The following is a 26,959-nucleotide window of genomic DNA, read 5'->3' on the forward strand; positions in this document are numbered from 1 at the left end:
ATACGTATGTATGTCACACACATAGCACTAGCTAGTTTTCACTGCCTGCAATCACTTCTACGTAGTGAGCCCACATTCAGGAGTGAATTGACTTCACGGATGAAAAACAGCTGCTTGAAGCTGAACAGGAACAAGAGCTGATGCTGGCAGCCAAGGGAGAGAGCGTTTGGAAATGTTTTAGGACTAGTGGAATCTCAAGACCGGTCAAATTTAGTCACTCTTTTAGGGCTATTATAGTATTCCTCCCTGAGACTAACTTGTCATAATTATCAAGCAACGTTTTTCTTCCTCTCTCCAAATACTGCAGTTCAGTCCCTCTCTACAGGAAATGATCTAGCCTGCTTTACTCCTATCTTCCTCACTTCTCTGTGTGAGTCCAATACTGTGTACTTGAATATGATGCCAACACCTCTTAGGAAGCTAAGGGTATTCAAGTGCAGTGCCACATGTGTCCCTAGCAATTCAAGAGTCAGCTTGTCTTCTACAGCTTTCCAGAAAACAGAAGTACAGTCTGGATCACATGCTGAGATCCTACAGACACTTTCACTGAGTTCATGGTATATTCTAAATGCCTTTGACTAGGTGGTCCATAAAATCCTCATCTTCAAGTTGTTTCATGAACTGGGCCATATTACCTAAGGGTACCTACAGTTCCCTTACTAGAATCATCATCAGTTTCACTAGCACTTGTCCCTGAGGGGAGCAACCTTTTTAAAGGGGAAGTCTTCAGGAATAAGGGCACTCAGGAGTTAAGGATTACCACAAGCCTCCCTGAGTACAAGGTGTGCACATTTTGAGCTTGTCTTCAAGTAAATAAGTATTGAAGTTGGTATGTTTACAATTTATTTGAAAATGAAAAGTCCTGTTTAGAACAAGATTTCCACTGCACTGAAGAAGGCTGGGAGAGATTGCTGAATGATGTTATGACATAACATACTGCGTGGAAGTGCTTTCTTTGGTTTTAATGCTGATTATTGTGAGATTACAAACTTTCTAGGATATTTTCTTCCATCTTTCTATGCATCTAAAGGATGCATATCTTCTTGCTGGTTTTAAATCAGCATGGCATGCAGAACGCTTCAGCTTCTGTGATCTCTTTACATGTATTAGTAATATGTTTAATATGAGTTAATGTTTGTCTATGATTGATCCCTGTTTGAGAGAACCTCTTCTTCCATCAGTCAGGAACATTTCCAGTCAAGTCTGGGAAAGTGATTGCAATTCTGATGTTATAAGAGGTAAAAAGGCAAATTTTCAAGTTCCCAGCAAGTTGTTAGTATTATAAACAAAACCATCATCTACACTCATTTTTGGTTTGAAATTCAGAAGAACCCAAAACCAATGTGCAATATTTTCCCATCTGCTACAGTTTCTACACTCAGCTGGGATCTCCTGCTCAATTTTGAATGGAACCAGTAAATCATGAATTGAAAACAGTTTACTACTGTGACTTTGTGTTTAAAAATAATTTGCAAGTTATACACAGTCAGATTTTTGTGACTTTTTTCATTAATTGCTACAGTTTGTATGTCTGTTTCTACAACAGATTTTAATAAATAGGTCCATAAGCTGTGTTTCCTGCAACTACTTACTGTACAGTCCTACATATCACCACTTCTGACAGATCACATACACTATAAAGTTATATTTCTGCCTCATGGGGCTGAGTTATTACTATCTACTGAGCCTCACAGAAAAAAGTCTGTTTATCATAATGTGACTAAAAGGAGCAAGTAGTCAGGGTAGAGGACAGTGCTGAAGGGGGACAAGTGTAACTGGAAAGAAAGCTTCATTTGTAGATGACACAGAGCCCTGCTTTTCTGCAGAGAAGAATGACTTAGAGGAGATTTTACACATAGTTCTTTTTCCCTCCACTGTTGAAGTTTCTAAACATTAAGAACACTGATCCTGAAAAGAGAAGGAAAGAAGAAAAGAATAAGGATGAGCATGGAAGTCATAGCAAGAAAGAAAAAAAAAAAACTAAGAGAGTAGAGAACTCTGTTAATTAACTACTACTAAGTGCAGACTATCTGATGGTCATTTCACCTCATTTACTCTTCTGTTTTCTGGAAGAGAACTTATTTCAGGCAGCTGATCATCAAGGAGGATGTGCATGTAGTCAAGGCTGAAAGAACCAATTGTATTGCTCAGTTTCTGCCAAGGGCAGACAGGGGCACCAAAGTCATACCTGCCTTTAACACTAGTCAGCATTTTGGACAGCTCTGTTTCTTCCTCAGATGTAATGCACAAACTTTTTTATTTCCATTTAACTGACCAAATTTCCCACCATCTACAAGTGTATATTTTGTGTCTATTTTGTGACATTTAGTCTGCAACACAAGGTTTCAGAATATTCCCTTCAAAATCCGATATTGTACACTGCAATTTCTATGAGGAAAGGACCAAAGAAACAGTGGGGGAATAACACATTACATATACTATTGGAGAAAACAGTGTTCAGTTTGCTGCTTCTGTAGTCAGGTACCGGGATTTAGGGCCTTGGTTTAGTGCCACCTGAACGACCTTTGTTTAACTCTGGTTCAGCTAGCATCCTGGCTTGTTTGGTTTTGGAAACATGTTTACATGACTAAGCACTTGGTTTATGGAAAGCAAATGTGCAAACAGTGCCGATGCTGCAAAGGGAAGTTCATCTTCACACTGGCCAAAATGATCACAGGCCCTGTCCTCCTATTATATACCTTGCCATGATAGTACATCATTAGTCCCTTGCTATGCTAGTACATCATTAGTCTAGGAATTTTAGGGCAGCCGTAGGAAGTCAGTGTGCCTTGGGTGCTTAATTCCTTCTGCAAATTCTATCTTGTCTTCAGTGTAAGGTGCTGTTCGGAAGTCTCCGTTTAATGGAATGAATATATCCTTTGCTTGTGGGTATATTAATCTCTATCTGAATGGCTTAAAGATAATTACCATATTCAAATGAATGCAAAACTCTGTGCTCTAAGGCTTTTATTTATTTATTGTAGTAAACAGGTTTTTGAGTAGTTTCTATTTCCTGGACAGAATAAAAATTCTCTATTCTTTGTTTATATGCCCTTTTACTGGCAAGGTCCAACTCTTTCCTTTTGTCCTTCCTATTCACCAGTGCAAATACTAAAATGACCTACTCCCAGCTGCTGGAAGCCCCACACTGTCCCCATCCCCCTGCCAGTCCTGTTCCCAGCCAGGAAGCTGCAGCTGTTACTGTGCACAACACAGGCTCAAATCCAGGCAATCTTGAGCACTGCTTTTCTAGGGAGAAATTTTGAACTGGTTTGAAAAGCTCTTAACTTCCAGGCAGGAGCTTCATATGCAGTTTTACTTCTGGTCTTCGTTAATCCTGGTTAGCAGAAGAGACACTATTTCTTTTCTCTTGGTTAAGCACTTGTAATATAACTCACTTTTAGCTGAGCTAATTATCTGAAAGGGGAATGCAAATCCTAAATTGGCCCCATACGCTTCAACAGATTATTGCTAAATTGTGGTTGAAAGCAATTTCTTTTGCAAGTTTACAAAACTGACTTTACTGTAACAGGGCTGCCTTAAATTTTCGGCACAGTTCTACTTATACAATGTTGAATGTATCCTTCAACAAGGTCCCAAAACAGTTTCCAGTGAGTATGGACAGAGAGAATGTTTTCCAAAGCATCCTATGCAAAAAGCTGCAAAGTTGTGTACATGTTAGCTGGGACAGACCACCCAGATTTTATGAGAGCACTTGAGGGCTGCCATGGCCCACCCCAGTCACCTGAGCAGAAGCTGCAGACAGCTGCATCACAAGCAGCGTGACTCCTGCTGTGTGCACGCCTGGTCTGGTGGCACAACAACAGCACCAAAGCAGGGGTGTCTGTCTGCTCCCCGTGTGTCATGGGTGCTTATCACACAGTGATGTGACAGGACCTGCAGTCTACGCAGACAGATATCTGTAAGTTATCCCACTGACAAACGTGAATGGACACCAAACAGCAGCACTCCTAATCTTGTCCCCTCCACGCTTCCTTACACACCAAGCAGAACTACGCCCAACCCAGGTGAGCCCTTCTGCACCCTCCCTGCAGAGCAGTGCTGCCCACCGACAGTGGCTGTGCAGCCTACAGAGGTCACAACTGTAAAATTTGAACTAATAACTTTAAATACTCCTCCTTGGTTAACAAAAACCTGTTAAATGCAGATCCATCTACACACCAAAATGGATGCAAATAGCTCCAACTTTTCTACAAACAGGTATGAATAGGGGCATTAGAAGTGCTCCAGTTGTTTGCAGGCACTGTGAAACAAAGCGGTTCAGTTTAAAATCAGAGATCAAACAAAGGCAGAAAAGATTTTTGCAGCTGTTCTCCTGCCCTGGAATTTGTTGTGCATATCTCCTTTTTTGGAACACTTCTTTGTTTCAGGGTGCCTTCAAAAATACGCTGTCATCACAACCTTCTTGCCAAGTACCACTCCAAGCTAGTTATTCACCGCTGCCCCTTTCCCAAGTCAAATTGTGCATTTCTAAAACACTTCTCGCAGTCATTGACTGGAAGCAACAGGCTCACTCTTTCAGGCCAACCTGTGAGGTAATCAGCTGATCTCCATTTCCTCTATATGAAGCAATGAAACATCTGTTTCATAAGAGAACTGATAGTCCTTGTGTGGTTACAGTCTTCTGGCATCAAAAGCCTTTTTTTTTTTAAAACACCTCTGGTTTAGTCATAATAGATCACTCAACTGGCACTAACTGCAAGGTGTCATAAATATAAACTAATTGGGGGACAATACCAACCTAATTAGAGATTCAACTTTTTATTAAAAGGTTCAGTTAAGTTCTTTTGTATTTCCCTACCTAATTCTACTTACAGGAAATATTTATATGTTTTAAGCTTTACAAGTTTTATATAAAAGAATAATGTTTTAAATAACCTGGATAAAGCCTGAGAAAAACAGCACAAAGACAGGTGTAATAAGAAATTGGCTCTATCCCAACCCAGATCACACACATCTATGCTAATATCCTGAATAAGCTATTAGATCATAAACCTAAATAGAGTAACAAGGATTCACTGTTTAATGGCCCCGGGATGTTTTCAAACATCTACAAGAAGGAAGAACTGATGGTTCTATTATCAATGATGGCAAATTAAGTAAATTCAGAAGTTTTAATGCATTTAAGACTGCTAATATCATATGATACAGAACAGTGAATTTTTTTTGCCATTTCACAAATCAAACCGAAGTACAGAAAAAGCAAAGAATTAAAACTACATACATAGACGTCACAACTACTGTTTTCACTTTAAAACACTGGACAGTCATCTTCCCACCCCCCGTTCTAGAGAAGAGCACTATTTTAACATGTAATATTTTAAGAATAGAACCCACTGAAAAAAAATCAGTGAAAGAGCAGGAAACACTGCTGAATGTTGGTGAAGCTGCCGACAGAGCACAGATACGCACTTCTGACTGATGGGCACATCTATCTCTGTGCAGTTTTGTTAGGTATTAACTCTCCACTTCCTTGCTATGCTGCAAATTACAGTGAATATGTGATTCCACACTTTTTTCTTACCTCTCTCCTTCATAACACATTGTTATGTTTCTATTTTAATCCACTCTTTCTATTGACTTCACTACAGATTATGTTTCTAGTTCTTAAATTCCCTGTCTGTGCACTCTTAAGAGTTCTCCTTACTCATTCTTTATGTATTTCTAAGCAAAAAAAAAGAAAATATCTACTCCACTGTTTGATATCCAGTAGGGAATACAGGACAGGCAAGGGAAGGGATTTTCAAGTACTTTGTTGCCTGATGTTGAAGCTGTGACTTCAGTTCATTCTGTTTAAACCCAAATCTTAAACGATGATTTAGGAATAAGACACTTAACTGTGGATGCTTTCGAGAAGTGAAGACACTCTGGATTCCCCTTCTACTGCATATGCAGATAACAAGATGAAGAAGTAGGCCTTTCCTGTTTATACCCTGATTTCATGTGCAGAACCATGTCCTTAAAAAGAAGTGGTTGATGGGCTGTCTCTAAAATGATTTCTTGCACGTGTTTCCCTGAACTCATCCTGGCAACACAGAGTGTGCTGCCTACAGGCCAGTCTGACAGCTGTAGCATCTTGTTCTACAACCAAAGCACTCCCCACAACCATCAGAACAGATTAGTAGTGACATACTTGACACATATTTATTCCTTTTATCTTCAAGAAGGAACTGGAATGGTTTAGAACACAATTCCTCCTCCCAAGCTGTTTCGGCTAGGCCAGCCTTTAGGAAGGGGTCACCTGAGGCACCATCCCACCTTCCCAGAATCTTCTCTGTCAGTTTCCATCAGCTCTCAAAATGTATTATGGAGCTATTTAACTACAGTTTCACTAATGAGCCATCTAGCAATAACGTTATATCAAATTGGGGAATTAAGGAAAGTTCACTACATTTGCCAAGTAAATTGTATAGCTCACACTAAATGTACATAACACATACTCTTATTTCCATTTATGCATGGAAGTTAAAAGTCTAACGAATACATTCTTATCTTTCTATATCATTATTGCTGCTGTTATTAATCTTATATTTAGATTAATTATGTATTATGATAAAATTGTTTCAGCTTCTCAAAACTGATTCACATCCCATTGTCATTTTGTCATTAACACAGCCTTGCATTTGGTAGCTATTAGAAAGAGCTTTTCTTCCTGAAGGCCATACATACTGAGCATACCCCACTACATTTCTAGACAAAAGATTTATTACTGTGAAAAGTTACCTAGATGCAAAGCACAGACTGGTACTCTTCTCCACCCCAAAGGTAGCTGCATTTCCATACCAGCAGATATACTCTGTATAATTTGGTGAGTACTCTAGAATGGAAGCAAGTGGGAAATAGCCCAGGGTATGTTATTAATGGCCCACAAAATTCATTTAACTTTTCACTAAAACATAGCAACCTCTGCAGTGAGGTATAATAATACTTTAACACAGCCTCATTAGAGGACAATTTAAAATAGAAAGATAAGATTGTCTGAAATTATTAAGCCTTGCCAGATCTCCATTGCAGCAGTCTTCATAACACAAATACCCCAGGCTTAACCACCTTTGTGCATTGCTCTGAGTAGGGAGATTTCTAAGTGAGCTCAGTACTCGTGCTCAGCTAGTAGGTAATGCAATAAATTTAATTCAATAATATTAATTTAAATTAATTTAATTCAACAGCAAGGGCATGAGGAGCCAATGATGTTTGTGTGAAGGAGTCTGATGACTCATTGAGCAAACTATCAAAAGGGCTCGATCTCTTCCATAGGTTGTTGTTGACATATTTGTCTCCAGTGGAAATGTCTACTGTCCCTCAGCATCCTTCAGGGCTTACTTGGATGTCTTAGGAAGAGCAGGCTTCCCCTGCTTCATCTTGCTTCCTTTCACTGGTACCTTTGACAGAGCTCAAGCTGTCCATCGCTGCTAGCAAGGGCCTTGTATTGCTAAGTGTTGGACAGGAGATACTAGTCTCTGATATTAGAATAACTGCATCTGTGTATAAAGTAAGCATGAAGATAAATCCATTTCTTATAGGCTTAATTTTGCCAAGCAAGAGTGAACCCAGCTGAACAGTAGAGCTCTACAATTATTAAAGATGAGGCTGTCCCAGAAGAAAGGCCATTTGTTGCTAGTCAGCTGTCCTAAAAAATAAACCTGAATTTGCCCTGCAACCCCAGCTGAAGACGTGGTCAGTGCAAGGCAGCCCTCTGTCTCCAGTCCGGTCAGACCTGAAGACAAATGGCAGCTCCGGTGGAGTTCAAAGTTTGACAGAAGAATGTTTTATGTCCCCTCAAAGGGCTTTTCCTGAGGCCCTCTGCCTGTCTCCCGCTCAATGAATGCTCTCTTTGTTCCCATCAAGTTGACAAATGCCAGCGTTGCAGAATAAGGATGACATTTCTGCTGTGGTATTAGGGCTGAGAAAGGGGATTATTCTGGTCGGCACCGGCTGGGAGGCAGCGCACAAGGGAGGCTGTGCAACGATGTTGTTTGTGCCGCGGCAAGGAGGCCCTTGAAGGCCGCAGCCAAGACCGAACACAAGACCTGTGTGTGGGGAGACGTGCGCGTGCGCTCGAGGCAGCGTCCCCAGCCAAGTCCCCAGCCCCATGGCACACCTGTGTCAGCTTCCTCCCGAGCTCTCATTATGCCTGAGGGCACAAAGAGGCAGCTGCACCCGGGATGAGGAGCCAGTCGTGCTGGCTCAGCCACAGAGACCGGAAACAGGGACTGGTCACCTCTTTTGTCGCCTTTTAAAAATCAAGGGTTTGTGTTGAGCCTGTGGAGGATAATGAGCCTCTCACCAGGCACACACTGAACTGCACATCCCCCTGAAATGCAGAGCAGATAAAGTTAACTGGTCCTTGGAAAGACTGAAAAAAAGATAAATCAAGGGGCTAGAAGACGTTTGCTGCTGTGCCAACCTCTGCACAGCAGTCTGAATCTGTGGCTTGCCAGAACATCACACTCTTGATAGTACTCCTTGATTTGGGAAAATAACACCCTTAGACTCGGAGACCTTATAGCAAGTCAGTTGGGATATACTTGTTTCTGTTCATCTTCTATTTTATCTTTACATACTGATTTTTTTCATTTTTTTCTTAAGTGAATAACACTGCTGAAATACTCCCATGCAACAGAGAGGAGTACCTTAATACAAAAACCAAAACCTGATAAGGTTTTCTCAATGGTTTGGAATTTTTTCTTCCCCTCCAAGATTAAGGCAAGTTCACTCCTACTGCATCTCTGCAAGCAGAACAGGCATGAATCTACCCTTAGACTAGCATCTCACGATGGAAAGAGCATCAGGGAAAGTGGAAACAGTAGCAAAAGGGATAAAGAACTCCACACCTCCCCCACATCTTCATTCCACCTCTCCAACACTATGGCAAGCATTTTATACCAGACACTTCTTGCACAATACCCTTTCAAAATGAATAGTTTCTTAGCCTTGAGCAAAGAGAGAGACAGGATCTAGTAAAGACATTTTGCAGTGGCCTGTTCACTGTCTGTGTCAGGAAGACTGCCTTAGACTTTGGAAAAGTTGAAGATGTCCTTGGTTACAAACATGTTCCCATGAAAAGTACTGAACATAGCACAAAGCCTTGTCATGCCTTCTGTGCCCTACAGCCCCTTGGTGGATCCTCTGGTCTCATGAGGTTTCTATTAGAACATGTATTCATCCTTTCTATTGTTTGATAATGAGCTTTTCACTTTACTTGCCTGTGGGTATTGAAACCGTCTGCTAAGACAGAAGTGGAATCGGATATTTTCAACAGGGTGATGGGCATAATCTCTAAAATAGGACTAGCACCTTTGGAAAAAAGTGCTCCTAGAACACGTACAGTAGCTGAACACTGCCGCTGCCCTTTACATGCGCTTTCTGGTGCAACGTGTTCTTCCCTACTAAAAGAGATACCTAACTTGGTGGTGGGTTTTGGTGTTGGTTTGGTTTTTTTCTTGAAAAAAAAAAATCTCCCTTTGAGGAGAAAAGTTATTTACTCTGTAAGGCCTGTTCGTCTCCCAGTCCCTCTCTTGACATTGCTTAAGAGTCAGTATGTGTCAAAGAATATGGAACTACCAGTTGGTCCCAGGCTACTCCCCCATTTTGGGTCAGCTGCTAGCAATAGATCTGGGGTACTGCCAACATCATGTGCTCAGAGCAGTCCAGCGTGAGACTGCTATGGTGGCAGCTACTGTACACAGGCAGGAAAGTAGTGACTTTCAGGAAGTGAGATTTTAGGTATCCATGATAAGGAAATGCTGCGTGAGTGTCTTTGACAATAAAAAGCTTAAATATAAGGAAATGCTGTCCGGGGCCACTGTACAAACATATTGTGAAGGTTGCAAACAGTTGAATAGTTTTGCTTTTTAAAGAAGGAATAGGCAAAGAGGTAATGAAAAAAACTGGAAAAAAAATGTCATCTACTTGCATTAAAAGAAATGATGATTACGACTCACTTGTGTAGACAGTTACCATTTTGTTTCACTTTTCTGACTACATTCTGGTCAAAACAAAGTTTCCATTCAAAATTTTTAACAGCAATTATTATCTTAATCTCAAAGTTCCTGCTACACAGCTGCACAGAACAAACCTAAAACATAGGTGTCCAAAAGACTTAATTTCTTACACTACAGCCAGGCAGCCTGATGAGTCAGACATGAGTTTCCTATTTCGACACATAAGAGATTTTATTTCTCTCAAAAGCCACAGTTATGAACCAAGACATACAACATCCATGGCCTGATTCAACCTATAACCTTTCTGTTTCCCAAAAAGTTTCAGATAACAATCCTTCTTCTGGCTTGTTTTGTGACAGATTAGAAGAACAAAATAATTAGTAGTGAAGAGATAGTCAGTTAACTAACTTTTTGACAGAATCTGAATTACTGAAAAGGCTATAAATTTTATTTTATATCTTTTCTGTCCATCAGTCATCTCCTAAATGCCACTTCTCTCAGTCTAGCCAGAACTCTGATGTGAGGAGTCCTCTTCACCCAACACTTTGACTATGTTGTGCTCTCACCTTTCACATACCTATTAGCATTCTCACTCTGTATGTATTGATTGCAGTCCATCCCTCCTCACCTTCAAGGCACTGCATATTTCTGCATGTGATCAAGAAAGATATTAGAGGGAACTAGTTTGCTTCAGCTCCTTTTCATAAGAGTTTCAGTAAAATGCTCAAAATTCTTGTAGCGCTACAAACATCAACCATGGATGTCACAGAATGGTTAACAAAGTTTGGCAGCTGCTGATGCTGTTTTGGTAGCATGACACAAGTGATTCTTTAGATGATTCAAGCTAGCTTTGCACATAGTGAAAAAAAACAGTGAAGGAGCACAATGGAGAATGTAAGTGTAACTGCAGGAACAGGATGGACTGAGAGGGAAGGAAAGATGGAAGAGATTAGAGGTGTGGATTCATAATGTATTGTCACAAACTTCACACCAAAGGATGGTTGTCTTTGGGTTAGCTAACATGTAGGTGTGTATGCCTATAAGTTTTCACTGCAAACCAATGTTTAAAACAGTGAGACTTTTTCTGATGCACTGCAATTAAGATGTTAAAAACTTGGTCTTTGATAATAGAAAGACTGACCCTACAATAGATAACTCTAGCAAGGAGCTCTCAAGTGATGTCATGAACATGAACTAAGTCAGTTAGCTGGGATTTGAGGGCTCTTGAGGTAGATGGACTTACACAAGGCTGCTCTGGACAGAAGGGGTGGGTCTCTAAAACTTTCTTCTACACATTATGCTCATGTGTAAACTGGCAGAATATTTCTAGAGGAAAGAATACTGGGACCAGAAAAAGAAAAGTCACTTTGACATTATTAAACATAATAAGCATTTATGCACTTTAGATATCAGCAGCTGAAGTCATGTTTCATTTTTGGGCTATGCATAGCATGTCTTTTTCCAGGCTCAAAAAGAATGCTGTAATTTAAAGCAGGCTGACTGACTCAAGCGGTGTTTTTGTATCTCATCTTGGAGACAGCAGGGAGGGGGAGAAGGTGGAGGGACAGAGGCTGAGGTGGAGAAAGGGAGGGTGGTTGCTCATCTGGTCTTTATTTCCTTTCCCTGTTTCTTAATAGTTCGAGCAAAGGGCCCATTCCAGCTAGAAGCAATGACACTGTTGCTGTGGTATTTCATCTTGGAGGAGGACAGGCTACAGTCTGCTCTGTGTGCTAGTGTCCCGGGAGCCTCCACCACTATGCTGCTTTGGGGTGGGGAGGTGAGAGAGGGTGTGGGCAGTCTTTGCATTGCTTTTGTTACAGTGGGAAGATTTCTAAAGAGGGCTCATGCTTTATCTTTTGTCTAAAGTATTTACTAGCTAGAAATCCTTATAACAACTGTATATGTACTTGCCTTACTTTCTGCCGTGTGGTTTTTGTTTATTTTTTTTGATGATGTATCAGTGGAGGTGTCACAAGCAGTTAATGGCAAATGACATTTCTGACTACTTCAACCAACCAGGTTGTAGGGAAAACATAAAATCTGTGAAAGAGAAAACATCTGTTAAGCAGAGCCTTTAAAAAAATTGGCTCAAAAGCGGGTCAGGGTCGCTGGTGACAGGCCTATAGCAGTCCTTGTTCAAAACCCTTATCTGAGAATTGTATAACTCCAGATTCATGCTTACCGCTCACTTTTGTAGTAACAAACATCGATTATACTCTTATAACATGAGGGACACTAGTACTGCCCGCACTGCAGATGAAAAACTGAAGCACAGAGCGATCAAGTAACTTGTCCACAAACTCACAGAAAGAGGCTCTAGGCAAGCCAGAAATGAAGCCCAGGCTTGCGGAGGCCCAGTCCAGTGCTTTAACCACAAGACCACATTCTTCTCATGACGTGAACTCTCCTGTTGGATTTTTCTTAGTGTACATATACATATTCTTAAGCAGTGCACAGGATATGCCAAGAACCAGGTCTTGAATCCTTAAGTATTTAGTAGGTAGTTAAAAGAGATCCTGTCCCTTTCAGAGCAGAAGGAAGGAAGAAGGCTGAGTTCTTCTAGAAACATCCTTCCCCATGAAACTCGTCCTTATCATCTTAACAATATTTCCTTTGCTTTCCAAGAGTTGTTCTGAAGAGATAAAACCTTTACAAGAGCAAAAGCATTTCTAATTCGGGCTAAAAGAAATCCATCGTTATGATGATTCATACACATCTGAAGGGAACAAGAAAAGACTATGTCAGTCCAGAGGGTGCAACAAGCAGCGTACAGTCAAATCAGAGCAAAACAAGACATTTCCTGAGTGGCAACACTGCTAAAGTTGCATTTCATATTGCATTGTGCAATTGCATTGAATTAAAATATTCTCTGCTTTGCCACCTTTTCCTCCTCCCCACCCCACATATTCTCAACGTCCCAGTGCAATACCTTCCCCTGCATACCCCCTTGCCCAGCCTGCAGAGAGCAAAACACTCATCCTTTGGCCACTGTCAGAGCCCAGGACAGAGACTATTCAGGAAACTGCATAGGAACATGATAAGTTTCTTAAAAATTTCTTTCTTAATTAAGGATATTAAGATATCCATTGTATCAGGTTGACCTTGCTGTGGGCTACAAATTGTTAGGATAGAAGAAAAACAGATAATGCTTTGGGGTGATGTAGTTTCATTTGGAAACTAGGCAAAGAAATTAATGTTATTTTTAGACATATGAATGATGTCAAAGATTCTAACTGAAATAAAATCATTATTTATTGTAATTGCCTCATTAATGTAATCTAAGTCCTACAAACCACGCTGCCTCAGAGGAAGAAGTAACTAAAGCAGTGGTCTCTCCTGACATCCCTGGACATCAACAGACTGTGTTTCTAATGAATGAACAGAAGTAGCAGATTTGCAAGTTGAGGTTTCTTCTTAAGATCACTGAGGTATTAAAGTCTCTCCCAAAGTACTTTCAGCAAGTGTAGCCCAGCAGATGTATGGCATAGAGGAAAGCCACAACAGGTCCAGATTTACAAAAGGGTAAAGGCACCAAAAGATATAGTCATACAGCAGGATTTTACAAAGCCACCTGAGCAGCAGAGGAAGCTATCTCCCATCAGTCCTCTTTGTATTTAATACAGGCCCTTTCTCTACTCCTCTGTGTAAATTCACACCAAACTTATATCAAGCTGCACCCAGTATAAGATTAAACTACCATAGTTCATTTTGCAAATTGCCATATTTTGCAAATTACCATGTCTGCAATTAAAGTTCTTATACATCTTTCACAAACAGTTCAAGTAGTAGGGACAACACTATTCTGCATGTAGTTTGATGTGAAAAAAGTCTCAGATTCTCAGCTGAAACATAACCCAAAAAGCAATGCAAGCTCTATGGTCATTGCATAAATTGGAAAATCCCCTGATCCAAATCCTCTTTTGAAAATTTGCTTTGACCAAATAGTGGCACATCCAATCTAGTCTGGACAGAGTCTTCTCACACAGTTTCTTTACCTGGACACTTCACAGAATCATCAAGGTTGGAAAAGACCTTGAAGATCATCCAGTCCAACCATCAACCTAACACTGAGCGTTCCCAACTACACCATATCCCTCAGCGCTATGTCGACTCTACTCTTAAACACCTCCAGGGATGGGGACTCCACCACCTCCCTGGGCAGCCCATTCCAACGCCTAACAACCCGTTTTGGAAATAAATACTTCCTAATATCCAGTCTAAATCTTCCCTGGTGCAACTTCAGGCCATTACTTCTTGTCCTATCGCTTATTACTTTGTTAAACAGACTCATCCCCAGCTCTCCGCAACCTCCTTTCAGGTAGTTGTAGAGGGCGATGAGGTCTCCCCTCAGCCTCCTCTTCTCCAGACTAAACAACCCCAGGTCCCTCAGCCGCTCCTCGTACGACATGTGCTCCAGACCCTTCACCAGCTTCGTTGCCCTTCTCTGGACACGCTCGAGTAATTCAATGTCCTTTTTGTAGTGAGGGGCCCAGAACTGAACACAGTCATCAAGGTGCAGCCTCACCAGTGCCGAGTACAGGGGGAAGATCCCTTCCCTGTCCCTGCTGGCCATGCTATTTCTGATACAAGCCAGGATGCCATTGGCCTTCTTGGCCACCTGGGCACACTGCTGGCTCATGTTCAGCCGGCTGTCAATCAACACCCCCAGGTCCCTCTCTGACTGGCAGCTCTCCAGCCACTCCTCCCCAAGCCTTGGGCGCTGCTGGGGGTTGTTGTGGCCCAAGTGCAGCACCCGGCATTTGGCCTTATTGAAGCTCCTACAGTTGGCCTTAGCCCATCGCTCCAGCCTGGCCAGATCTCTCTGCAGAGCCTCCCTACCCTCGAGCAGATCAACACTCCCACCCAACTTGCTGTCGTCTGCAAACTTACTGAGGGTGCACTTGATCCCCTCGTCTAGATCATCAATAAAGATGTTAAACAGGAGTGGCCCCAAAACCAAGCCCTGGGGGACACCACTTGTGACCGGCTGCCAACCGGATTTAACTCCGTTCACCACAACTCTTTGGGCCCAGCCATCCAGCCAGTTTTTTACCCAGCGAAGCGTGTGCCCATCCAAGCCGCAAGCAGCCAGTTTTGCCAGGAGAATGCTGTGGGAAACAGTGTCAAGGGTCTTACTAAAGTCAAGGTAAACAACATCCACAGCCTTTCCCTCATCCAATAAGCAGGTCACCCTGTTGTAGAAGGAGATCAGGTTTATCAAGCAGGAATAAGGAAAGAAATAATAAGGAAAGGAATACCATCACAGGATCTATTGGAGATCTGCAGCTGCATCTCAACACCATAATTCAGTCCAAATCTCTTCAGTTGGAGACTTTACATAAGCACATCTCAGAACAGAAATGAAGCAGAGGCAACATCCCACATTTTGAATGGGTCTTCAAAAGCACCTGCCACTCACTTAGATTTGGAATAAAATGACCTCCAGTGATATCTGCCTTCCTGTTTTGTCTCTGGAAGGGTCCCATGACCTACGGGGAGGCAAAGGGTCTACCAGAGCTACTCCACTGCTTTTTAAAGGACAAGATCATCATCTTTAGACCTGTCAGCTCATCACTAGAGCAGTGCCCCAGCTGTGCCATATTAGCCCTATAAGAAATCTGAAACCCACATGAAGCTATCTGAGGTGGACCAGTATGAGTCTTGACCTCAGCTTGGAAGAGACAATGCCTGATTATAACAAGGATTTGATCCTCACTGCTCCCAAACTCTGATTCCAGCTACTCAAAAGAATGCCAACACGTTTAATATAGTGTGCTACCAGAGAAGGGGGAGGGAGAGAGGAGAAGGGTATTGCCATTGTATGTTTTCAAGCAACAGATGAACAGGGACAAAAGAGTCCACACATCAGGAAACTATTAAAAAGAATGCATTCCTAGTTTCTTCATAATTAATTCAGCATGGCCAATTTTGTATCAGAGAAGGGGAAAGAAAGATTTCAACCACTTCCTTTTATCTCAAGCTGTTTGGAAGAATATGATCTTGTAACACTGAAAAGAAGTGCCTTACTGCATCCCAGCAGGCGAGTGTAATTTTAACTCTTCCACATGCCTAATTTGATATGCAAATCCCTATTTTCTGTATGACATACAATACTTAAATTATACAGCAGAGACCCAGGTTCATTTAGGCACTACCCATCCCCACATTCTAGCCCCATCCCCTTTTTTACTTCATATTGCATTAAACAATACACTGAAAACAGTTTTCACTACACAATTCCCTAAGAGAATTTTTTCTGTAGGCTGGCTTCGTTGTGTGAGTTAATATTTGGTTCATATTTTGATGGTTATCTTCACATGCATAACGACCATAAACCTATTCTTTCTCTGTCCTTGAAATTTTAGGTTCTGAGTTAGGCTGAGTTATGCAATGTTTTCAAAAGAAGATTCATTAGGCAGCTATTTATATGCTCAAGTAATTCTATTGTTTTCAAGGTCCCGCAAGAACAAATGTATTAAATCTGTGATTGGCCGCAAGTATAGATAGTCAGTTTGGGAGTTCTTTCACAGTCATTCAACGAGTAAAGGGTAGCATGCACAGGTAAAATAAGTCCTTGAAGTACAGTTAACCAGAACAATTATTTACAGCTTTCCTTAACAGAAGATTTGGGTAGGGTTAGTTGAACTCTGTGGTTCTACCAAACATATTAAACACTTGTTCACTGCCTGTTGCTCTGTATATAACATGTGATATAACTGAATATATAAACATACTGTTTGAAATTCTAAAACCTGGAAAATTCACATGAACAATCAGCAAAAAAATTAAGTCTGAGGTTAGTTAGAATTGTGAATGCAAGCAGAATTTCACTTTCTGTTAAGACTCCACTAAGAAGCTTCATCTAGAGAGAACATGTTTCTGTGCAATACACTATGCACCCAAATTGTCTTCTATGAGAAGGATTGACTGAAAATTTTCTGTTATATGCTTGGTATGTTATAATAGTGCTTAGTTGGCCCAGATCAAGTTCAAGGTTTCATCACGCTACACAAGCTACATCACCATACATATAGCCTGAAGTGATAGTACAATGCCACAAGAACCACAGAAATGGCAGGCAATAGCAAAAGGACCTCTACTCACTACAGATGAAGAGCTGAGGTATAGTCTGATTACATGATCTGACCGAGATCAGACAGAAAATCTGTTAGGGCTACATACTCAATCCAGGTGTTAAAAGTGCAACACCAGTCCTATCACCACATTACCATTCTTCCCAAATACTTTTCTGTTACACTGCTTGCTTGTGTCAATACCTCCAAGTCTTTTTTTTTTATTAAGATAGAAGCCTATGAAAACAGTATACTATTTTTTAATTAATACAGTAGTTTTCTCAGACTGTACTATACTAAGCTTTTACATGTTTTCTATCTCTATACTAGCTGTGGAGTGATGACTAGGATTCGCAAAGAAGGAAACCTACAGTATCAGCTTCTCAGAGCATTCAGTGTTAAGTAATTGACACATCAGATAGTAACTAATATTTGGCAATTTTGCAAATATGATGCTTCAAACTGACTTAGCACAAAAGTTAGTATTATATATATCTTTGGCCCAAGGGTGGTTCTAATGATGAGATCAACTAAACATTTTGTAGCAGAAGAAAAGCCTTTGTTCCAAAAAGCGTGGCTAGGATTCTGAAAAATCTGCAAAACCAGATTTTGGTTTAAATGTTAAAATGTTTGCCAAGCCAACTTCTTGGATTTCTAGACTTTGATCAACATGTCCATGACAACCATGCCTATTGCTTTAATCATCATCAGAAACCATGTGCATGTTATTAGTAACAAATACTGCCAAATCTTACTCTTGGTTTACCATTGTGGAAAGGAGATCAAAATTACAGTTAACATATAATATGTTGACAACACTGATTTTTCAAAGCAACCAAGAGATACATATTCATATATTAAAATGACAAACATAAAATTGGTCTTCTGCCATTTCAAAATTTACCTATAAAAGTTCACTGACACAGCTTCATCAATGTACTTTTAAATGTTTCCCAGAGAGTAAGACTTGGGAATGAAAATGTTTGTAACAGCAGAAATAGGGTATTTGTTCAAGCAAAATAAAAAGACTAGTGTTACTTTGGATTGCATGCTACACAAACTTTCATGTCTTCTTTAATGGCTCCTGGAGAATTGCATTGCATTCTGAACACCACCGTGCTAGAAAGACACTGACTACATGGCCAAGAAAGTAGAGGACTATATTTATGCTCAGTAGAGGTACAAAATAAGGAGGTGATTGGTGACAGCCAACAGGGCTTCACTAAGGACAAATCATGCTTGATAAATTTGGTGGCCTTCTATGACAGGATTACAGCACTGGTGGATAAGGGAAGAGAAACTGATGCCATCCACCTGGACTCGTGCAAAGCATTTGACACTGTCCCACACAACATCCTTGCCTCTAAATCGGAGAGACATGGATTTGATGGATGGACCACTCGGTGGGTAAGGAATTGGCTGGATGGTCGCACTCAAAGAGTTGTGGTCAATAGCTCAATGTCCAAGTGGAGAGCAGTGACGAGTGGCGTTCCTCAGGGGTCAGTGTTGGGACCAGCACTGTTTAACATCTCTGTTGGAGACATGGACAGTGGGATTGAGCGCACTCTCAGCAAGCTCACCAATGACACCAAGCTGTGTGACACGGTCAATACACTGGAGGGAAGGGATGTGCCCTCCAGAGAGACCTGGACAGGCTGGAGAGGTGGGCCCCTGCAAACCTCATGAAGTTCAACAAGGCCAAGTGCAAGGACCTGCACATGGGTCAGGGCAATCCCAAGCACAGATACAGGATGGGTGAGAAGTGGATTGAGAGCAGCCCTGCAGAGAAGGAATGGGGGGTAGTAGCAGATAGAAAATTGACTATGAGCCAGCAATGTGCACTCGCAGCTCAGAAAGCCAACCATCTCCCAGCATCAAGAGAAGTGTGGCCAGCAGGTTGAGGGAGGGGATTCTCCCCCTCTACGTTGTTCTCATAAGACCCCACCTGCAGTACTGCTTCCAGCTCTGGGGCTCCCAACACAAGAAGGACATGGACCTGCTCAAGCAGGTCCAGAGGAGGGCACAAAGATGATCAGGCGGCTGGAGCACCTCCCTTATGAGGACAGGCTGAGAGAGTCGGGGTTGTTCAGCCTGGAGAAAAGGCTGCAGGGAGACCTTGTAGCAGCCTTCCAGTACTTAAAGGGGGCTACAGGAAAGGTGGGGAGGGACTCTTCATCAGGGAGTGTAGTGATAGGATGAGGGGTAACAGTTTTAAATTCAAACAGGGTAGATTTCGATTAGACATAAGAAAGAAATTCTTTACTGTGAGAGTAGTGAGACACTGGAACAGGTTGCCCAGAGAAGTTGTGGCTGCCCCCTCCCTGGCAGTGTTCAAGGCCAGGTTGGACGGGGCTTTGAGCAACACGGTCTAGTGGATGGTGTCCCTGCCCATGGCAGGGGGGTTGGAACGAGATGATCTTTAAGGTCCCTTCCAACCCAAATCATTCTATGGTTCTATGATAGAAGTCATTGCTTAAACATAGAACCTCTATATCTATGTATTCTGTTGATACTCAGATTTAAATTAATACAAAAGGCATAAAGGACAGAGAAAAAAAAGTTGACCTAAGGATTCCCTTTATGTGCCATTTGGCATAACCACACAAGTGTGTCATTCTCTACACAGCCTACACAAAGCTGAGAAAGATCAGAGGACTTCAGTGTATTTCCCAACACTCTAGAACTTGCTCCAGAGTCAGGACTTGAATGCCAGGACATCTAGTACACCAAATCACTTCTAATACTCTTTTTCCTTTTCTAATTTAACATTTTGTGTATACTTTATCATCCTCATTTCACCTTTCTCAAAGCTTTGCATGTACAGTAGTGCAAAATAAGAATGCTAGGTTTTTTTAATGCCATCTCCTAGTTGTGCTGACTTATAGTTGAGAGTGTTGGAGTACCCACATTTCAAAATACAACTCTGGCCCTCCCACTCCCACAAACCTCTTGGGAGCCAGTCAGTGCATCAAGCTGTTGTTTGCTATTATTGCTTTTCTGCTTTATTTGATGAAGCATCCTTATAAGCAGACCCTTACAGACTTCTAGGAAGGGGATTTACCTACTGGTATAATTCTGGCTTCATCTTCCCTGTGCTGTATGCCTTTCAGCTGTGTAACACAAACTCAGGGGAAGATGAGGGTAAGAAAGAGTGTTAAATAACTTGTTCCTGTGCATTTCACTTTGAGGAAACTCTCTGCCCCTTGTTTATAATGAATCTAGTTTTAAGCAGGCCATGTGGAGGGGGGGTTTTGGTTTTGCTGACTCTGCAAACTGATACTTTAAGAGAATTCTCTAGGGAAAGCAAAGAGTCCTTTATTATGTCTGTCACTGCCAAGTGATTTGGCAGATTCCTCCATGAGATGCACCATCTGATAGGTTGAGAGAGAGCTTGTCTGGCCAGTTACCAGCAGAAAAGCTCAACTTAAACACTTTTAAAATCTTACTATGGCCAATTTGTGGTTTTGGCTGAAGAAAGGAAGAGAATGAAAAATAGAGGCAGCTGGGTGTCAGTGAAGGGTGGAATATCCATGTCATTTTCATTGCTGTGCCACACAAAAAAAATACTGGCTTTGTACATACATTGGATCTAGCTAAGGCAAACAAGTGCACTGGCTAGGTAATCCTGCAAAGATGATTTTATTTGTCTTAGTGTTTGTCTTAAAGACCAAGGTGATGTATCTCTGTCTCATGAATCAGAGGGCGAGGTCATTTCATTTGACTAACTGCTAGCAGACAGAGGGCCCAGGAAGGGCTTTTGCAGAATCCTTGCTGCTTCCCGAATTCAAGGCCAGAAGGAGTCCCCTTCAGCCTCAGCACTAACACCATGCGTCCAAGACTGACTTAAGTTTGTATCTGAGGGCCACGAGGAGGGAAGGGACTCTGGGCTGCCACAGCTCCCACCCCAGGGTTACCTCAGGGAAGGAAGGCACTCCTTTCTGCAAATCCCCTGCTGATTTCCAAAGTCAGATCAGCACAAGAATCTGTTGCATAGGCCTAGGTCTGGACATTGAGACATACTTCAAGTAATGGCTAGTTTCTAGCCCTTCTAGCAAAACCTCTTTGGTTTTGATCACCCCTGAAGGCCTACCTGTCCTGGCTGCATTAAATAATCTTTAAAATGTCTGAATGAAGCTGTTGGAGAGCAGTACCATCACATAGCAGGAGAAATGCTGGGAGGTTTGGTTTTACAGAGTCAGTCTGTCAAATCAGCATTTAAAGCATATAATTGTCAACTCCCCAGACACAAAGAATGCTGAAAATGTAAAAACCTTGTTCACATTACAGTTTGTAACCTAATTTGACTATTATTTCAAACATGGTAAGATGGAAGTTCCACCAAGCTTTTGCAGCCAAGGGTAGAAACCAGGCCAAAGACTACCTGGGCCTAAAGGCAACAGGACAATATATGTTAACATGGTAACAACAAAATATTTTGCCACTGTGAATAGGGGCGTAACTTTGCCAGGTGTTGTGGTTTAACCCCAGCTGGCAACTAAGCACTACCCAGCTGCTTGCTCACTCCCCCCCTCCCAGTGGGATGGGGGAAGAGAGAATCAAAAGGGTAAAAGCGAGATAACTTGTGGGTTGCAATAAAGACAGTCTAATAGGGAAAGCAAAAGCCACACACACAAGCAAAGCAAAACAAGGAATTCATTCACCACTTCCCATCTGCAGGCAGGGGTTCAGCCATCTCCAGGAAAGCCGGGCTCCATCACAACTAACAGTCACTTGGGAAGACAAATGCCATCACTCCGAATGTTCCCCTCCTTCTTCCCCCAGCTTTATCTGCTGAGCATGACGCCATATGGTCTGGGATATCCCTGTGCTCAGTTGGGGTCAGCTGTCTTGGCTGTGTCCCCTCCCAGCTTCTTGTGCACCCCCAGCCTCCTCGCTGGTGGGGTGAGAGGCAGAAAAGGTCTCAACTCTGTGTAAGCTCTGCTCAGCAGTAACCAAAACATCTCTGTCTTACCAGCACTGTTTTCAGCACAAATCCAAAACATAGCCCCATACTAGCTACTAGAAATAAAATTAACTCTATCCCAGACAAAACCAGCACACCAGGTTAACTCAGAACATAAGTAAATCCTCATCTGCAGAAAGAGTAAGAAAAGATAATGCTCAGTGAGGGAATTGCATGACCTAAACACCAACTAAAGTTTATTATTAAACACCATTCAAATCAATCCAGGGTGGGGAGGAATTAGGAGGTTAATGGTTTAAGCAAGGTGAATCCCACATTTTGTAAAATAAGTCTTTAGGTTAATACCAAAAGGCAAAATATGTCTTCTTGCTCTTTTTGGCACTTAGTTAAAAAAAACCTTTGGTGAAAACAGTTCTTGCCCTCCAGCTGGATGAGCACTGAGACACCTCTGTCAGAGAGCGACCGGGTGCTCGAGCACCCTGCCAGGCAGGGCTGGCTGCTTCTGTGCCAAGGAGCAGGCTGTTTCTTGGAAATGTTTATGCAATTCAACTGTGCTGCTGCTGAAGCCACAGACACAAAAAAACAAAACAAAACAACAACCAAAAAAAAAAAAAAAAAGAAAAAAGGAAACAGTCAGCCTCAGACCTCTCAGGCCATTAGTGTAGTTTATCTCACTCAGGTTTTGCCTTCCACCAAATACTGTCAAAATTTATGTTTTATTTGGACCTGAAGGGTGGAGGGAGTTGGAGAGTTGCCTTCACTGCTGTCAGTGCTTCCTAACGATGTTTCTCACTGCAGAAAATGAGCTTGCCTGTTTGAGAGTCCAAATTCCCTGTGGGGCACAGTTTGGGAAACTGAAGATATGGTAAGGAAAATAATATCTGTCAAGGCAAAGTATAAACATCCATAAAGCAGAATAGCGAAACACCTACAGAGGATGTTGTAGCTTTGCCAGCAAACTAAAGTCACTGACTGAGGAGGGAAACTATAACAGCTGAAAAGTTAAAATAAAAATAAATCAGAAGTTTAGTCTAGCAATTATAACAGGAAATTACCACCGGAGTTGGGGCTCCTATGTTCTTTTCCTGGTTATGCTTCCGATTTACTGAGCAAGTTAGAGAAGCCAAATTTTAAAAGTAATTTGGAAAGCCTCCGTTTCTGATGCCCAGCTGTACAAACTGAGGACTTCACCAACTAGCATCTTCAGTGCCCTCCTGTGCATTTGTGAGGGCAGAGCATTTCAGGGCATTGGCATCTCTGAAGTCAGCTACCTGACCTGGAGAAACCTACAGTTACCAGCCTGCTCAAAGTGGCCATCTCTGAAAGTTTCCCGTCTGTGAATTGTGGCTAGCACAACATATTGCTGTGGGAGTCTGATGTTTAAATGCTCTTTATGGCTGGCATAACATATTGCAGTGGGAGTGTTATGTTTAAATACTGTTTGCAAACATTTACAAGACTTCTCAGACTCGCTGTGTCTCCTAAGTCAGTGCTATTACTTTTGGAAATAATGCACTCAGTGACCTGCACATTTTCTGAAAGGACTGCTTCTTAGTAGGGGTAATGAAGCTGCATTTCCAGGTCTGACTGCAGGAAGAGTTTAAGTAGCGTGTGACTGAAACTGAGAATCAGAAATAACTCGTCTTCTGTTCAATAACATAGCCCCAATTGAAACCACAAATAAAGCAATCCCTGACACCTCAGGAGGAGGGGAAACATCTCTCAGTCATGGGAGCTCTCTGTACACAGGGTTCCTATTCAATTCCATGAAAAATTCTAAATGAAGAGAGCAAGTGGCTCCTTACACTGACTTGAGTTGTGCCATAAATTCCTCAGAGACAGTGCCAAATTAAGTGTCCAGAATAAGGATGTCTCCATAAATTGACACCTTCCTGCCCTACATTCACTGACAATCTCTCATCCTTATCAAGGGACCATGGATCAGAGGATTATGCTCTGGGTGCTTGCCAGCACTCATTTAGTCATGGAACTCCAAGTGTTTCTCATTATACCAATGAACTTTTTTTTTTTCTTCTGTGCAATACTTGTATAAATGTACGTGTCCTAGTGTCAGCTTCATCTTTGCTATAAGCCAGAATATTTACAGTGGTTTGTCAGATTGAGCATCATAAAGCAAATTATTATAGAAGTTTGCCTATTTGTAACAGAGGTTGCTACTGCATCTGATCTTTCCAAGAATATTGCTGTGCTGAGGAATAAACATGAAAAATAGAGAATGTTTTTTACTGACACTACAGAAGAAAAAAAAAAAAGAAGACAGAGTAGGTTTGGGGTTCCCCTGCTTCTCTTCCACCCACCAGCATGCAGGGGGGGAATGCAATCAGAGTTTCTTTCCCTCTTGCTCCCACATGCAACCCTGGAGGTAACACAGTGTACACCATCTCTATCAGCCACGGGAGCTCAAGTCTCAGAGCTGCTGCCAATCTCAAGTCTTTTGCCAACCACCTGCTATTTCACCCCATGTTTTCACATAGGAAGCAATTTGGACCTACACGCTAAGAAATCCTACAAGCTCCTGAAACAAAACCAAACCATTTCCTAGCATGTTGGGTCATTTAACTTTTGTAAACTTCATCTGGAAACCTTATTAAAAAAAAAAAGCCACAGAGGCGTGACATATAAATAAATGACAAAGAAGCCTTTGATAGGTGATCATATCATTCTGCCACTATACAGGTGAAGTATCTCCCTCTAGGCAACAATAAAACAAAATACAGTGAATACATGGGCAGTATTTCAACACCTGCTAGAGACTCTGGGAAAATGTCTTCATTTTTACAGCTGTCTTCAGGACAGCTGTATGCAATACTCTCATCTTCACCTTAACATATTAGCATATTATGTACCTTACTATATTTTTGTTAAGTACAACACACAGTTTAAGTGAGTGTATTTAAAAAAATAAAACCAGTATTTGCATAAGGTCATTGTCTACTCTACTAGGTTCCCTAGACAAAAAGTCTTTCTTTAGGGGACATCTAACGTTTAGACATAACAATGATCCATTTAAGAATACATTCCTATTTCCTTCAAAATGTAGTAATAACTGAAAGTGTTTACAAAGAGCAAGAAACCAAATGAAGATCATTAAATTAATGATTTCCACTAATCAAAGCCATCTTTTCTTCATACTCAATCCCAGTCTGTGCACTCCCATGTAATAATGTGTATCCACATACTAATGAATTGCCATTATTTCATTGTTTAGAGGCTGTGCAAAGCTGAATTATAAAAAGTTTTCTTAATGATAGGCTCTAGTGAGGAACAGACAAGGATCTAGTTAAGAAATGTAGTCTTTTACTAGTGAGCTACTTCTCCAGATGCTATATATAATACTAGCAATATGTACTCAATAGAGATGATGTTATCATAATGAAATGGATATTAAAACTATTAATTGCAAAAAGCACATGGGCATATTTCTAAATACTATGTTCCCTGTCATTTACAAGTGTTACAAGTCGTCTTTAACTTTGGAATACTTCTTACAGAAGTAACTCTCAGAACTGTTAAACTCTAGCTTTGACATGTGAACTCTCCATTAAGGGGATATGACCTTCATGTCAGCCTTCAGTATCTTTTGCCCAAAGTTTTCAAATTAAATATAACACGTTACTTTTCTACTACTCCCACACACCTCTTTTTGGTCATTCATTGCTACTTCCCTTTGTTTTGTAGGCTCGTCCAAAAGGAGAAGGCCTGACTCCATACCAGGGCAAGAAACGCTGCTTTGGTGAATATAAGTGCCCCAAATGCAAGAGAAAATGGATGAGTGGAAACTCCTGGGCCAACATGGGACAAGAATGTATCAAGTGCCACATTAATGTTTATCCTCACAAACAGGTAGGAGAAGTGCAGACCTACTGGCATACGGGCTTGGAACTAGGAATGCTCTTGACTTTGTGAAGTGTTGGTAAGACTTAAATGGGACTTGATATGGACTACAAAACACCACAAAAAATTGTTTCCCAGATGAGTTCTCAGTCCTGGAAACCTGCACTGGTGTCATCAGACTTGCAAAATTTGAATGTTTTATCTTTCAGTAAAAATACCTCCAAAGCAAAATCTCTGCCTGACTTTATTATAGAAACAGGCTGTGAGATATTATAATCTGAGATGGAGTAAATCAAATGCAGCACTAGCAATGGGCCTCCTAGTTCTTCTGATTCTCTTCATATTTACACCGATTTAATGTTTCAATCCACTGGTATCAGTGGAGTTATTTCCCATGTATACTACTTTTTTCACCTGTTGAAATAAGATTGGATTTGGTTAAGGGGCTATGTCTATTTATAAAGATTAGTGATAAAAGAGAACAATATTAAGATGACTCCTGCCTACAGAATTCCTTGGTTAATGACAGTAAAGCAATACAGCCTGGTTAAAGAGGAGTTTCTTGGTTTCCATAATACCAAGTGATGCCCAAGCAAAGAACTTCAAGAGAAAACCTTTTGTTAAGCTGAAAGGGTCAAATCTAAGAAGTAGCTCTGCTAGGAAAGCTCTATCTGCCATTCTGTCAGGCACAGCTCACATGGTATACACAGGCTTCTTTCCTGCTCCCTGCAGACTGCAGTTGCCTTTATCCCTTGAGGTAATTTCCTGCATTTCCAGCTCACAATGGGAAAACTGACTGTCAGTTTCTGCTTGTGTCACACTAGAACTGGTCACAAGCAGTCAACCAGTTCAACAGTCTTTAGTGGGAGACAGACAGACCAACTGTGTGAGCTCATACCCCTTGCTTCTCTGACAAACAAGGCTGCAGACTGGCTGTCAAAGCTGAATTTTCATGCAGAAAGTCCATGAAAAATCTGTCCATCATGGAAAAATTTTAAGGGCGACTTCACAACATTGCAGAAAATTTTTGTGGCTTGAAAAGGTGAGAATTATTTTAAAAGAATTTGGGAGGTGTGATTTGCCTCAGGTGTAATTCATCCTAGCTGAATCTCAGTAATAAATAGAGCTCTGCATGGGTCAGG

The 26,959-nt window shown here is 41.4% G+C and overlaps 1 protein-coding gene across 2 annotated transcripts in view; it reads left to right on the plus strand.

Annotated features, from left to right (window-relative positions):
* ZCCHC24 (zinc finger CCHC-type containing 24) overlaps positions 1-26,959 on the plus strand; it is a 122,442-nt gene that overhangs the window by 79,573 nt on the left and 15,910 nt on the right. For both annotated transcript variants that reach the window (XM_074874520.1, XM_074874522.1), the window contains one exon: positions 25,662-25,826. In XM_074874520.1, the coding sequence (XP_074730621.1) occupies positions 25,662-25,826 (165 nt within the window). The remainder of the gene's footprint in view (positions 1-25,661; positions 25,827-26,959) is intronic.

Source organism: Strix uralensis, chromosome 7 (genome assembly GCF_047716275.1).
Source record: "Strix uralensis isolate ZFMK-TIS-50842 chromosome 7, bStrUra1, whole genome shotgun sequence".
Taxonomy (NCBI): domain Eukaryota; kingdom Metazoa; phylum Chordata; class Aves; order Strigiformes; family Strigidae; genus Strix; species Strix uralensis.